At 31.6% G+C, this 15,520-nt stretch overlaps 3 protein-coding genes across 3 annotated transcripts; all 3 read right to left on the reverse strand.

The window, feature by feature from the left end:
• Positions 1-5,605: 5,605 nt before the first annotated feature.
• LOC110624236 lies at positions 5,606-6,091 on the reverse strand. The gene has a single exon (XM_021769346.1). It carries the CDS (start codon positions 6,089-6,091, stop codon positions 5,606-5,608), a length of 486 nt encoding a protein of 161 aa, XP_021625038.1.
• Positions 6,092-7,691: 1,600 nt separating this feature from the next.
• Positions 7,692-11,804, reverse strand: LOC110624237. The gene is made up of 6 exons (XM_043960693.1): positions 11,769-11,804; positions 11,328-11,395; positions 8,894-11,185; positions 8,492-8,809; positions 7,754-8,405; positions 7,692-7,706 (listed from the first exon to the last, which is right to left on the reverse strand). The coding sequence occupies exons 1-6, from the start codon at positions 11,802-11,804 to the stop codon at positions 7,692-7,694; spliced, it is 3,381 nt and encodes a 1,126-aa protein (XP_043816628.1).
• A 51-nt stretch (positions 11,805-11,855) lies between these two features.
• LOC110624239 (rac-like GTP-binding protein ARAC5) lies at positions 11,856-13,701 on the reverse strand. Its single transcript, XM_043960694.1, has 5 exons — positions 13,679-13,701; positions 13,389-13,596; positions 12,430-12,517; positions 12,233-12,342; positions 11,856-12,130 (listed from the first exon to the last, which is right to left on the reverse strand). The coding sequence occupies exons 1-5, from the start codon at positions 13,699-13,701 to the stop codon at positions 12,026-12,028; spliced, it is 534 nt and encodes a 177-aa protein (XP_043816629.1). The 3' UTR covers positions 11,856-12,025.
• Positions 13,702-15,520: the final 1,819 nt, after the last annotated feature.

Below are 15,520 nucleotides of genomic sequence, written 5' to 3' on the forward strand. Positions count from 1 at the left end.
TGTGTTAAAATAGTATTTCGTAATATGATTTACACAATAATGTTTGTCATCGAACTAAAAAATTATCATTATTTACTAATAATATAATATTATGAGATATTATTTTAATATAAATTAAATTATATATTATAAAATTAAAAATTAATAAAATCATAATTATTTTTTTTTATATATTTTTTCATATTTATTATGCTAATCGAATGAAGAAGAAGAGGAAGGCTTTGATTATTGGATGATGATGTTGTGAGTCTAAAGTAATATGCGGATATTATTGTCAATCGAAAATTAATTAACGGCGAATTTGGTCTTATTTAAGGAACAAAATTGTTTAACGATTTTGAAATTTGATAACTTAATTATTACACAAACTTTAAACAATGACTAATTTTATGAGTTTTGCTAAAATTTAGGGATTTAACTGTAAATTTCCTAAAATTTATTTGTAATATGCCATCCATAATATTTTTGAATAATTAATTAAAAAATATTACCTCATATCTATTTTTAAAATTTAAAGTTTTCAAATTAAGTCTAAAATCTCTTCTCTCACACAAATCTACCAATATAATATTTCTATCCATATATAAAACAATAGAAATTCTAAAAAATAGCAAAAAAAAATAAAATATTTAAATTTCAAAATATTTTTTAACTTTTTAAACTATGGAATTTTTTTTTACTTCATTAATTCTTAGATATTCGGTTTATATTTTTATTTGATATTAGAAAACTACTTGAAACAAATTAGTAAAAATAGTTTGATAAAATTAGCTTTTTATTTTTTTTACTACATTCTTAGATATTAGGTCAATATTTAGCCTTTTATTTTTATTTAATGTTAGAAAACTATTTTAAAAATTTCTCCTAATTTCAATTTAATATTAATTAAATATTATTATTATACTAAAAAAATAAAAAGAAAATAAAGAAAGAAAGAAAGCTAGCTCCTTCAATATTCTGTCTTTATCCCTTCTCTTCTGTTTTCTCTCCCAAATTCCATTCCCTCTTCCATTTCTATTTTCGATTTCGGTTTTGATGACGGTTCAATCCCAATTTAAAATTTATTAAATTTACAATAATATTAATATTTTATATATTAAAATACATAAATTTATTAAATTTTTAAATTTACAATAAATCATTTATTTAATTCTATAATAAAAAAATTATAAAATATAAAACTAATTAATTGATCCTTTACTTTTGAAATATATATTAAAATATTATTGACATTTTAAAAAAAGTCTACTAGTTAGTCATTCGTTACTTCTGATATAAAGAAACTAATTATTAAACTTTTTAAAAATTTAAATGATCAACTAATAAAATTTTTAAAATTATAGAAACTAAATAGTAAAATATTTAATGATAAAATTAACGAAAAAATTAATTAATAGACTTTTTAAAATATTAAGAACATTTTAATATATTTTATAAAACTGAAAAACTAATTAAATGAGTTTTCTTATATCATAAAAATTAAATAATAATTTTTTTAAAATTATATCCAAAATTTTAAAAACAGACATTTGAGGCATGCAAGGCTATTTGTACATTAGTTGAAGGATATGATGTCTTAATTTCCGAGGCAGATGTTTCCAGGAATTTATGATTTTAGAAAAGAGATAAAAGGAGTTTATGAAAAGAAAGGAGAAAGAGGTAATAATGTCGCTAAGAATGTTCATGAATGGAAGGTAATGTGGGTAGGGTGGAGGAGATAATGAAGATAGTGGAGGAGGGGAAGATGAGATAGTTGCTTCAAGGGTTGCCGAAGAAGAGGAGGAGGGGGGGATTTGTGCAATGGGTGTGGGGATGTGAGGTTCTTTCCATGTTTTGCATGCAATGGAAGCTGTAAGATGGCGATGGTGGTGAAGGAGCTGAGTCAGAGGCAAGGGAGGATAGTGGTGCCGCAAAGCGAAACAGGAAAGGAGAGAAGGGTGTGTTTTATTTGTTAATCAGAGGATAATTTGAGTATAAAAATTATTATTCTCACATTTGAACAAAAGAAAATGGGTGGATTAACTGTGAAAGGAATTAAAAAAATAACGGACAATTAACGAAATTAAAGTATATAGAGATATTTTAATTTAATTCAAAAATTATATGATTATTTTAATTATTCAGGTTAAACTATAAAAATATAATAGTAATTATTTTTTAAAACTAATATTTTATTATTAAAAAATAATATTATATTATATTATGATGCATTTGACCTTTAACAAAAGTATATAGATTTAATTGAAAAAAATATATAAGTTTAATTGGATTATTTTTTATAAATAATTATGATATCAGTTGTGCAAATTATTAAGAGGTTAAACAGAAAAAACATTGCAAAGTGTAGTAGGTTTCATGTACACACTCCATTTAAAATCAATAATTTTATAAGAATTCAATTTCAAATGATTTATTTTTGTAATTATTTTATTTAAAGTGAAAAAATTTAATTTTTTTATTTAAAAATTTTTTATCTAAAAAAAATAAAAATCTCAAATGATTTTGCAAAAATTCATATGAATTCTTTTATTATAAAATAAATTATACTAAATAAAAGGATAATATATTATTTTAATTAATTTTTTTTAGTTTTATATAAGTCTTATTTGATTGGAATAAATTAGTTAAGTAATTTGAAATTTGTAGAAAGTATTAAAAGTGTGTTTGGTTATATTTTTTCTGGACTTTCTGCGAAATCAGAGACTTTTCTTTTTTATAAAATGAAAATAATTTATTTTTCTAATTTAGTTAAATTACTTTTTTTTTAAAAAGTAAATTTTCTAGAAATGAACCAATTTAAATCAAAGAATGCCATAGTTTTTTCTAGTCTTTTTTCCTGCAAAGTGGCATCACCACTTCAAATCATGGAAGCTTATGCGAGCGAAGTTTCTAGAATCGGTGTTAGACGAGTGATGGGCGCTTGGCTTTAAGCTTATGGGAGGTGGATGATTGATTTGATTTAAAATTAAATTAAATTAAATTAATTAAAAATTAAAATTTTAATATTTATAAAAATTAAATTAATTTTGATATAAATTAAATTAAATTAAATTAAATTAAATTAATTTAATTTAATTTAATTTAATTTAAATTTTTAATAAATTTTTTATTTTTTATATAATATTTTAAAATTTAATTGAAATATTTTAATTTTAATATAATTTAATTTTTATATTATTAAAAATAATATATTATTATCAAATCAATTTAATTTTTTTAATTTTTTTATTAAAATCGAATTAAATTAAAATAATTAAAATTTTTAAAATTAAAAATTTTCAAATCGAATGTAAATAAATAAAAAATTACACTGAATTTTTAAATTAATTTAATTGAATTAATTTTTTTGATTTAAGTGAAATACTACTCACACTCCTGATTACCGAATTACCTAGTAGGCGTATGATAGTGACTATTTGTTACAAGGAGCTAATATGTGCAGCAGAGGTGCATGTATCCGGTGACTAGTGGAAGTTGAATGACGTTCCGACAATAATCGGATTTAATATAAAATAAAATTTTATTATTGTTATTATTAAAAAAATTACTATATAAAATAAAAAAATTAATTAATTTTACAAATTTTAAAAATTTAAAAATTTTATTAATTTTAATTGTCAAATATTTTATTATTTAATTTATAAAATATGAAAAAAATTTATTAATTAATTACTTAATTTTATAAAAATATTTATTAATTAATTTTATATTAAAAATATTTTAAATTTTTATAATATTTAATAATTAAAATTAATTAATAAATAAAGTGATTAATAATTTTTTTTAAAATATAAAAAATATTTTAATATATTTTTAACCCTCACTTTAATTTAATATATTTTGTTTGCTTTTATTATAGTTCCACCTTGTTTTTGGCCGTATGTTGAAACTGAAAAAATTGATCAAATCGAATTAATTTTAAAATTTAATTTAATTTTTTATTTAATTCGGTTTGATTTAGTTTTTAATTTTAAAAATTTCAGTTATTTCAGTTCGGTTTGATTTTAATCAGAAAAAAATTAAAAATACTGAACTGAACTGATTAGTGATAATAATATATTATTTTTAATAATATAGAAAAATTAAATTATATTAAAATTAAAGTATTTTAATTGAATTTTAAAAAATTAAAAATACAGTATAAAAAATAAAAAAAATTTATTAAAAATTGAAACTGATCAAATTAAATCGAATCGAACCAAATCAGATGGATTCAGTTCGATTTGATTTTTAATCAAAATCGATTCGATTTAATTTTTATAAATATTAAAATTTTAATTTTCAGTTTATTTAATTTGATTCAATTTTGAACTTAACCGACTGAATACTCAGCCGTATATGTTGCTCTCATAATGTGTTAGGATTTTATTCTTTAATGATTTATATATATTATGCGGAAGCCAATCATCAGTAAGATATCATTTGGTATTTTTGAAGGAGCAAACTCAAAGATGAATACACCAAAGGGCTCACGTATAATATAACTGCCCCATCCAACAGTGTGTGGGGCCTTGTTAGTGATTATTAAGTTTAATATTATTTAATTTATAGTTATTGATGTAAGCATAAGGTTTAATAATAAAAAAAATTAAAATATTTTGATTTTTATTAATTGTAGTTAATTTAAATGTTATTTTATTTATAGTAAATTAATTAATTTTAATTAATTAAATTAATATTACTTTATTTAATAAAAAATATTATTTTACGTTATTTTTTAAAGTCACTTCTTATTTTAAATTTGATCATAAATTACAATTTATAATTAAATTAAAATTGATGAAATTAAAAAAATTGATTAAAATTGGAGAATGATAAAAAGATTTAGCTTTTTCTTACTCTTTAGCCTTTATTATTTTATAAAAGATTGTTTTATATAAAGAAACACTATAAATATTGCCAAATTTTATGGTAAGATTTTCTATTTTCTACACTACAAGAAATTTCATAATTACCAACGGACAATTCCGTTGGTAATTACTGAAATTCCGTTGGTGAAACGGATCACCAACGGATCTGTGACGGACTAAGTCCGTCGGGAAAATTCTCGTTGGTAATTTTAATTACCAACGGAAATTTGTACCCGTGAGTGACAGTGACGGATCACCAACGGAATTTTTCGTTGGTGACAGTGACGGATCACCAACGGAAAATCCGTTGGTGACAGTGACGGATCACCAACGGAAAATTCCGTTGGTGACAGTGACGGATCACCAACGGAATTTTCCGTTGGTGACAGTGACGGATGTTTGGTTACTAATCCGTTAGTGAATAAAAATACAGAATTACACATCCCTACCCCTACCCCTACCCTGTAACTGTACATATACATCCATATACATCCATCTGCACCCTGTATATTCATATACATCCACATCCACAATCATATACATCCACATCCATCTATATCCTGTACACTCATATACATGCATCTGTACCTGTACCCTGTACATTCATATACATCCATTTGTATATTCATATAATAAAAATACTATAAACAGACAAAACTAAATTACTCATTAAAATATATAAAAAACGTAATGAATTTGTACTACAATTATATTTTGGAAAAAAATTATAAACTGGTCATAACAAAATGTACATACTAAACTAAACTAGCTAGCTCATCATCTGTATCATCATCACTATCTGTATGATGATCACCAATGACAGGAGCATCATCACGCCGCTGCTGTGGAGATGGAGCTGGAGGTGCCGTAGGACCAGATGTCTGAGTGGATGTCCCAATACCCTGTTGTGCCATCATCCTATGCATAAACGTCTGCAACTCGTCCAGCCTTGTGGTGATTCGACTATTCTCTGTCTCTAGCCGATCAATTTTATTCTGCATCCTGTTCATTGTTTCAATTGTAGGAGGATCCACTGGGGGTGCAGACGTGTATGATGCAGAACAATGAGCTGGCTCATGAAAATATGATGAGGCCTGGGACCCTAACCCATAAACTCGACTCTTTTTCTGTCCGCCAACCGCTTCGTAGTACAGTTGGGCCTCATTTATGGGCGTTGGTTCATTGCTTCCCTCCTGTTGATGTGTAGCAGCCTCCTTCAGCTCTACGTATTTATCCTGCATTATAATTTTAAAGTAACATATAAGTAAAACAATTTACGTCAATCAAAATTGTTAATAACTACATTTAAGATGAACTTACATAAATAGCTTTTGATCTCGCATCAACAAACTCCTCCGTCCCCTTTTTCTTATGTGTGGCCTCAAAAAGCTCATGCGGATGTGGTTCTCTGCCTAGTCTTTCCCTCTGTTACCAATTATAAGAATTGTAGCATTTGTCATCGAACCAAAATATTGATAAGAAGATAATTATAAAATAAAAGTTATAAGAAATACCATCCTCCGCTGGTGGGTGTACTGTGAAACAGAACCGCATGCGTGCCTGGAAATGCCAGATCCTGAACCTCCAGCCTCACTGCGCCTATTGGCAGAAAACTTCTCACACTTCTCTTTGTATTCAGAAGTGTTTCAAGTTTCCTGCCACTTCCTCAAAACATAATCAGGGGTTGCAAGATTCTTCGCCTTTCCTTTCCGGATTTCCCACATTAAGCCCCTGTATCGCTCAGCGTCTTTTTTTTGCCAGGCAATTTTTACCAAGCTCTCAATTGCTTGGTCCCATAGAAAGTATTTCTGCAAAAAGATTACATTTTATGATTAGATAGTAATTAAACAGTTCAAAAATAGATGATAAACTGATAAAATAAATATGCTTCACCTTGAATTCCTGCCAATAAAACTCCTTGGTTTCATTGGGCACAGTCTTCCAACAGTGGCCTTCCTCGACCAATCTTTCTTTCACTATCAGAGTTATCCTACAGCTGCACATCTCCGACGGATGCAAACTACATGAACAAGATAATTTTAGAGTAAGTAAATGGTAACATTTAAAATATTGTAAATTAATAAACAATTAATTATTACTTGTTGTTAATGAGTGAAATAGTCTGTCTGAATGACTGTGTTCCGCCTACAGCAGTGGTCGATGCAGCTGATGCTGGAGCAGATGCAGGAGCAGATGATGGAGTAGATGCTGATGCAGATCCTGTCCCTCTAACGGATGCAGTACCAGAAGGGGATGCAGAATGAGGTGAATGTGTATGTGATACCGGTGGTCGTGGAGCTGCAGGAGGGTGGTAAGGATGTAAACTGTGACGGTGAGGTGGTGGAAGGGGACGGGGAAGCTGTGCATCGGCAGATGGTGCAACTGGTGTATATGATCGATCTATATGAGATGGCTGTACACTGGATGCAAGTGGAACCCATATCTGAAGTTCTGTATCCCCAAGTCCCGTCGGCGCCCGTGGTATATGCGCCTCATGCTCATGTCCGTCATCTGTATTCGCGTCCTCTTGACTTGCACTTGCAGGAAGTTGAACCCGTCCTCTGGGCTTGCTAACCCTTCCACGTCCCCTCATCTGTGAATAAACAAAAAATGTCATAGTCAAAAATAATATAAAGTTCATAAACATTATATTAAATATATACAAATGTATTAAGGTACTCACTGAGTAATAAAAGAAATATACAACTCCAAACTTCTTTAGTATATAGATGAATTTAGTCTGATTCATATGAATTGTACTCATTATCACCGTCTGCATCTGCATCAGAATCAGGGTCACTAAGGAATTTGTCTTCATCTATCGAAACGTCATCATGAATCTCAGTCATTCCTCCGCTAGGATCATTGAGGCAGTGTTGTTGATTAATATCATCGATATTTACTTCAGCATATTCTATGTCATCTTCTTGAAAAGGTTCATATGTCTTTGAAGACGTTTGAGATACTTCAACAACGGGTCTACCTTTAACTTTCATCACAGCCCACCAATCATTTTTGTCACGACGCTTGCTCGGGTATGAAGCATAAACGACTTGTGTTGCCTGAGAGGCCAATACAAATGGCTCGTACTTACTGTATCTACGCTTATTGTTAATATCAACAATTCTATACTGTCGGTGCACCTTGGTGCCCGTATTTGGTGTTGGATCAAACCAGTCACATTTGAAAAGTACAGTCCGCTTAATTGGTAGCCCTGGATACTCCAATCGCAACACCTCGACCAACTGTCCATAGTAGTCACTTTCTTCAGAACTGTAATTACTCCCTTTTATACATACACCAAAATTCATTGAGTTACTACTTGAATTTCCATTGATTGTGTTGAATTTACATCCATTAACACAATACCCATTAAAAGTGGTGACACTTCTGAGTGGTCCCTTCGCCACATCTTGCATAAGCTGATTTTGTACATTGTTTGGCGATTCATGGGCATACTTGTAAAACCATTTGACAAAGTCCCTCTCTAGTTTTTCATCAACAACTGCATCTGTGATATTTGGTTGTGTCGACTTTACTCGCTCCACATAAATACTATACATACAAAGAAACAAGTAATGTTTAACAATAATGTACAATATAAGAGGTATTAGACTATTAGTATAACTACCAATACTTACTCAATATATGTTTTCACCTCTGGACAATTTAATAGAATATATGTTTGAGCGGCTTGGATTTCATCTTCAGTCATATATCTGGATTTTCCTTTTCCGATAGTTCTACCTGTGCATTTGAATATGCTTAATTTACCTGGTATGTCATCATCAGATACAAATTCATGCAAGTTGCGTGGAACCTTTCGATGTCTGGTCATTACATGTGCTTCAAAGTAGTGAGCAGAAAATGCACTTGCTTCTTCTACCAAGTAAGCATTGCATATTGAACCTTCAACCCTTGCTTTATTTTTAACATTGTTCTTTAACTTTCTCAAGTACCTAGTGTGTGGAAACAAAAATTATATATGTTTACTAAGTAATTCATCATGGTAAGGAGTGCGAGTAAATATTAAGTACGTGTACCTCTCAAATGGGTACATCCACCGATATTGTACTGGTCCTGCAATTAATGCCTCATATGCAAGGTGTACTGGTAAATGTTCCATTGAATCAAACAGACTTGGAGAAAAAACTCGTTCAAGCTTACAAAGGATCACAGGAATTTGTTCATGTAACCGTTGCATGTCCTCATTAGTAAGTGTAGTTGAGGTGAGTTCTCTAAAGAAATTGCTAAGCTCTGTTATTGGTTGCCAAACATTATTTGGTAAGAACTCTCTGAGAGCTATAGGAAGAATTCGTTGCATGAAAACATGACAGTCGTGGCTTTTCATACCAAAAAGTCTAAGCTTCCGACTATCAACACATCTCCCTAGATTGGAAACAAATCCGTCAGGGAATTTGAGTATTTTAAGCCAATCACACAGTATCACCTTCGATTGGTTATCCAAACAATAACATGCTGTTGGATATTTCCCGCTAATTGGATCTTTCTTCAATTTTGGTCTCCTGCATATTTCATTTAAATCTTCCCTTGATTTGATATTGTCTTTTGTCTTCCCCTCCACATTCATAACTGTATTAAAAATATTTTCAAATACATTCTTTTCAATGTGCATGACATCAAGATTGTGGCGAATCAAATTTGAAGACCAATATGGCAAATCCCATAATATGCTCCGCTTACGCCAACCAGTTATCTTTGAAAGCCGACAATTTATTTCATGACTGTCAATGTCTATAACCCGCCTCAACCCAATTTGCTCAATTTCTTTTAGCAAGTATTCCCCAGTTCTAATTGGCGGTGGTGACTTCGATACACATTTGTTTTTAATAAAAGATGTCTTGTTTCGACGGAAAGGGTGGTTGTCAGGCAAGAACTTCCGATGACTGTCAAACCATGTTTGTTTACCCCCCTTTCGTAATGTAAATGCATCTGTGTTTTCCATACAGTAGGGACATGCAGTGCGTCCTGCAGTGCTCCACCCTGAGAGCATTGAATAAGCAGGAAAGTCACTTATAGTCCAAATTAATGCAGCACGCATAGTAAAATTGTTCTGTTGGAAAGCATCGTAAGTATTAACACCAGTTGCCCAAAGTTCTTTCAATTCTTGCACTAATGGCTGCATGTACACATCAAGCTTCTCTTTCAGATTCTTGGGACCAGGTATTATAATTGTCAGGAACATGTACTCATCTTTCATACACATACCTGGTGGCAAATTGTATGGAGTTAGTATTACTGGCCATGAAGAATACTGTTGCCCAGATTGACCGAATGGTTGAAATCCATCAGTGCAAAGGCCAAGTCTGACATTTCGGGCCTCCAGTGCGAAGGTTGGATGAGTTTGGTTGAAATGCTTCCAAGCAGGAGCATCTGAACAGTGGCACATCACCCCATTCTCAGTTGCATGGTCATTGTGCCAAGTCATATACTTAGCTGTAACACATGACGCATAAAGTCTTTGCAACCGTGGTGTAATGGGGAAGTAATACATCTTTTTGTATGGTATTTGACTCTTCCCTTTCCCCAAGTTGTGCTTCAGGCGTTTGAACCTTTCATGGTCATAAAATTTGCATCGTGTAAGTTCTTTATCATTTTCCCAAAAAATCATACAACCATTCGCACAACAGTGTATCTTTTGTACAGGAAGCCCCAATCCTCGGACTAGTCTCTTTGTTGAGTAAAAGCTGTCCGTCATGACATTGTCACTCGGTAACATCTCCTTCATGAGTTCACAAATCTGATCAAAACACTGTTCTGAGAAATGATGTTCCGCCTTCAGATTTAGTAAACGTGAAACAGCTGATAACTGGGAGTGAGTTTCACAGCCAGGCCATAGTTGTTGCTTAGATGCATTTAACATATCATACAGTTTCTGTGCAGCCGAGTTTGGCATCTCATATGTATCATTATGCATTACATGACAGCTTGTTGCATCCATGACCATGTCCTCAAAACGATTGAAATTTGGGTGATTAACACTGTCAGAACCATAAGACATGTCTAAATCTGTATCACCATATCCATCATGCACTTCAGTTTCATCGTGCAAATACCAAACAAGGTAATTTTGAACAAAACCATGCTTCATTAAATGATATTTAACTGTATTTTCATCTTGAAAGCTACGGTTCTGGCACTTAAATCGATTACAAGGACAGCGGATCTGATCGCCATTTAAATATTCTGTGCAGGTCTTAGCTTTCTCTAGAAATTCATTGATACCCTCTAAATATCTGGGATTCAGTAAACCGTCTATGAGACGAGCATACATCCAACTTCGTTCAGCAGTCATATTAACTACAATTAATATGCTGATATGAAAACAAATAACTTATAAACCCTATCTTCGAACAGAGCCTGAAAACCAACAATTAAATTGTGCATTATATCAAAATGATAATCTGATAACTACATTCATTTTGGAACTAAATGTTAACATAAATTTGAACTTGCCTGATATCAATGGCAGTATCTTCTACTGGAGGGGAAGGTGGCGGGGCAGTATAACCAGGTTCGTTAGGCTGTTAATGAGAAATTATAGCAATCAGTATACGTATTCAGCCATCATCCATATTAAAAATGCATCATGTTTGGAATATCTACCTATCCACGCACACTTAGTGTAAATTCAAACACATGCAACAAAAAAATTTCACAATGCAATTAGATTTCAATTTCACTGCCAATGTGCACCTGCTGGTGTATTTACTTGTGCATTTGCTCTGGCACTTTGAAGTGCACCTGCTGGTGCACTTTGAAATGCACCTGCTGCTGTTGTATTTACTTGTGCACCTCCTGGTGCACTTGGCCGAGTGCACCAGCAGGTGCACACTTTAAATTGCACCTGCTGGTGCACTTGAAATGTGCACCTGCTGGTGCACTTGGCATGTGCACCTGCTGGTGCACTTGAAATAGGATCTGATGTGCCATTTATGTTATTCAACTCAGCTAGGCCTCAATTCCCAACCAACTTGAATTGACTATGTGAACCCTTTTTATCTCTTCTGTTAGGTTTAGGGCCATTAATCCCATGTTTGATCATGCAAATAATTTTTTAGCGCTTCAGGTTCAAGCCCATGTTCCTTTTGGCTCAGAAATCCTATGATAATATCTGAAATGATACAAGGCTAACTACAAACAATTCAAATATATCAATACCATAAAGAAGATGGAATGACAGCTAAGTTATTACCAAGTTTTGTTCCAACAAGAATTACTGGAACCCCAGGTGCATAATGCCTAAGTTCTGGAATCCACTGAAATGGAAAGTCAGAACAATTCATCAGCTCCAGAAACATAAACATATAATTTTACATGAACTCATCATCTAAAAAGAACAGCTATTGATGAGACATAACCTTTTTTGCAACATTTTCATAGCTAGCTTTGCTGATTAAAGAGAATGCAAGAATAAAGACATCTGCCCCTCGATAGCTCAAAGGTCTTAATCTATTATAGTCTTCCTCACCTGTTCAAATGTGAATAATAAATCCTAAAGCAATGAATAATTCCTGGTAACAAAGAACGAGGAAGTTTTTAAGGAACTTCAGATTACCAGCAGTATCCCATAGCCCTAAATTGACCGTGCTCCCATCCACAACCACATTTGCACTGAAGTTATCGAAAACAGTTGGCACATAATCCTGTTTTCAATCACAGAAGAAAAAATAAATAAAAATATGACCAACTTAAGCAAATATTTGGTATGCACTAAATCAGAAGCCGAAAAAAAAAAGAAGCATTATGGAACACACACCACAGCATAAATAAATAAATATTAAGTTAAAAAAGTTTGAATCAGATAAAAGAGTTCGGTGATTTTTTTTTTTGGTCAAAAAAGAGTTTGATGATGAAAACTTAAACAGGTGGCAAGAATCACAACGCCAAATAAAGCATCAAAATAATTTCTTTCTATGCAAACCTTCCTAAAAAAAGGGTGACGAATAATCCCCAACACAGATGATTTCAGGCTTAATTCAAAATAGAACATTAGAAAAAAATCCAGCTCCCCTGGACCCATACTAACTCTGTCCACACCTTTAACGCTAGAGTTATTGCCCATTAAGCAAACACAGATAGTGTTACTCTAGCAGACACTTGTTACCAGTATAATTTATCGCACCAAGAAGCCAGTACGTGTAAAAATCAACATCATCTAGCCCTATAATTTCGACTTTAGTGAATTCCACGACTAACAAATTGAGGTTCAGAACAAGTACTGCGCTCATATAGAATCCATGAGCTCCAAGAATTAAAAACGCACTAGTAAGAGCTGATCTAAGTTCTAAATACGTTGAAAAACCCAAAATTGAAATTCAAACTAAAATCTTCACTTAATTCATAAATACGTATTAAAAAACTTCTGGCCCGGTAGAGATGGTTACAGGGAAGAACATGGCTTTAAAAAAGAACATTTCAAAATAGAAAAAGAAAGGAACTCTGCAGAAGGGGAATAACCGTAGAAAAAAAAGAAAAATAACAAAAGGGGGAGAAAGCCAGAAAGAGAGAGAGTACCGTGGGAAAGGTGTTGCTAGTATAGGAAATAAGCATGCAAGTCTTGCCAACAGTGCCATCGCCGACAGTGACGCACTTAATGAACCTGGAGCCCGTGGATATTGATGCTGAGAATAAGCTCCTTTGTCGACGGTCGATGGCGGCGAACCGTTGATGGCGGCGGACGATGGATGCACTTGGCAGTGAACGACGGAAAGGTTGGAGGCAACTTCAGATTTCAGTGATTTTGATTTTAAGGAATTAGGGATTTCATTTAAGACTGGGATTTTGGCTCCAAAATTTTCACTAACGGATTACTGACGGATGGCTTCATCCGTTAGTATTCCGTTAGAGTGATTCCGTTAGTATTACTAACGGAATCACAAACCGTTGGTGAATCCGTTAGAATCACTAACGGATTTCAAATCGTTGGTGAATCCGTTAGTATCATTAACGGATTTTAAACCGTTGGTGAATCCGTTAGTGATACTAACGGATTTACCATCCGTTAGTGAAATCCGTTAGTGAAATTATGAATTCTTGTAGTGCTACAAGAGAAATCAGGCTAATATTTTTTCATTCTTTAATTTAACTAAGCTTCTATAGATTATAAAATAAGCACGGTGAAATGACCGTTCAAAGAGAATGTAGGCTCCGTAAGCTTTGAAAAAGATTGATTTTGACGATATTAAAACTTAATGAATTTTGTTTATCTAACCATTTTCAGTATTAAAATTAGAGTATCTGAAAAGTATTGAAGAATCAAAGACGTTCTCATCAGAAAGGAAGAAGACTCTTAAAGCAATATAAGATGAATCAAAGAAAAAAAAAGTAAAGTTAAGTATCTTTAGGATTTATTATAAATGAGTGAGTGATATGCTTTATTCTAAAAATTTCAAAAAACAAGAGTTTGAAAGTTATTGTTTTAACTTATTAAAATTTTAGAAGGCAAAAATTAGACATTTAATTTTAGATAAAGTTTAAATATAGATATCTAATTTATGTCTGCGTTTATTTTTAGCTAACCACTTTTAGTCTGCAATTTTAACTGATTTCAGTCTGTATGAATTTCAATATTATAACGACTAGTATTTTCAAAATTTATTTCGTTAAACTACCTCTACAACTAAGAAGAAAAATATTTCAGATACCTATTTAAGAAATTAAATTTTCTTCATAAATGAGTAATGAAAGCACTGATTTTCTAAAAGCATCAAAACCCTTGTGTTAAAAGCTTTTCATTTAAATTTCTGATCTTTATTGGTAAATCTTCTCTCTCTCATCTTAATAGCATTCTGTTATAATTACTTAGAGTTATTGAAAGTATTTCTTTCTAAATCAAAACCTATATAAGGTTGATCATGTGTATGTGCTCACTTGATAAAGGTTTTAAACACCTATTAAAGTTTAGGTAGAAGTTTGAGTGGTGAATCAAACTTGTAAATGTCTATAAGCACCTGAAAAGCTTGTTGTTGTATATAAGGTTTTTCTCTTGCCTAGTAAAAGGGGTTTAGTAGAGTGAAGATTCAAGGAAGATCCTTAGAAGAGTGGACGTAGGCAATGTTTGCTGAACTACTATAAATTCTCTGTGTTTGATCTTCTTATCCCTAAACTCTTTACTGTTAGCTTTCATTATTTATTTGAGATATGTGTGTGAATGTTAAAAAAATGATTATAAGAATGTGCTAAAATTAAGCTTGCTAATTTTATTTCTGCATTGCATTGTCTGTATCTGTTCAGTACATGTTTGTCTTTGATAAGCTGGTTCCTTAGTCTTTTAAGAAAATATTTAAAATATCTATTTTAAGCTATTACTTATTCACACTCAGAATTAGTAGCCACAATTTTTTATTAAAACTTAGAGCAAGAGCTGAAAAATTAGTAAAGTGACCAATTCATCCCCCTCTCGGTCACTTATCTTGGGACAACAAATTGGTATCAGTTGTATACTCTCTTGCTTGAGGTTCAAATACCTTATAGAGATCCTAGAATGGCTAGTTTTTCTAATTCTACTGGTATGCCTGCACCTTTAGCCGAAGGCTATTTAATCACACGATCACCTTTTTTCAGTGGCACAAATTACTCTTTCTGAAAAATTAGAATGAAAAATTTTATATGATCTATTGATGCGGTTTGGAAAAAGATCTATGCAA

The sequence above is a fragment of the Manihot esculenta genome, chromosome 10 (genome assembly GCF_001659605.2).
Source record: "Manihot esculenta cultivar AM560-2 chromosome 10, M.esculenta_v8, whole genome shotgun sequence".
Taxonomy (NCBI): domain Eukaryota; kingdom Viridiplantae; phylum Streptophyta; class Magnoliopsida; order Malpighiales; family Euphorbiaceae; genus Manihot; species Manihot esculenta.

Coding starts and splice junctions, on each gene's coding strand:
- LOC110624236 (XM_021769346.1), bottom strand. CDS start 6,091: ATGCAGGATAAATACGTAGAGCTGAAGGAGGCTGCTACACATCAACAG.
- LOC110624237 (XM_043960693.1), bottom strand. CDS start 11,804: ATGGCACATCAGATCCTATTTCAAGTGCACCAGCAG. Junction 11,186..11,327: donor GATACTGCCATTGATATCAG/GCAAGTTCAAAT, acceptor TTTTCATATCAG/CATATTAATTGTAGTTAATA. Junction 8,810..8,893: donor TGGATGTACCCATTTGAGAG/GTACACGTACTT, acceptor TCCACACACTAG/GTACTTGAGAAAGTTAAAGA.
- LOC110624239 (XM_043960694.1), bottom strand. CDS start 13,701: ATGAAGCCATCCGTCAGTAATCC. Junction 12,518..13,388: donor CTAGCAACACCTTTCCCACG/GTACTCTCTCTC, acceptor GATTGAAAACAG/GATTATGTGCCAACTGTTTT. Junction 12,131..12,232: donor ATGAAAATGTTGCAAAAAAG/GTTATGTCTCAT, acceptor TTTCCATTTCAG/TGGATTCCAGAACTTAGGCA.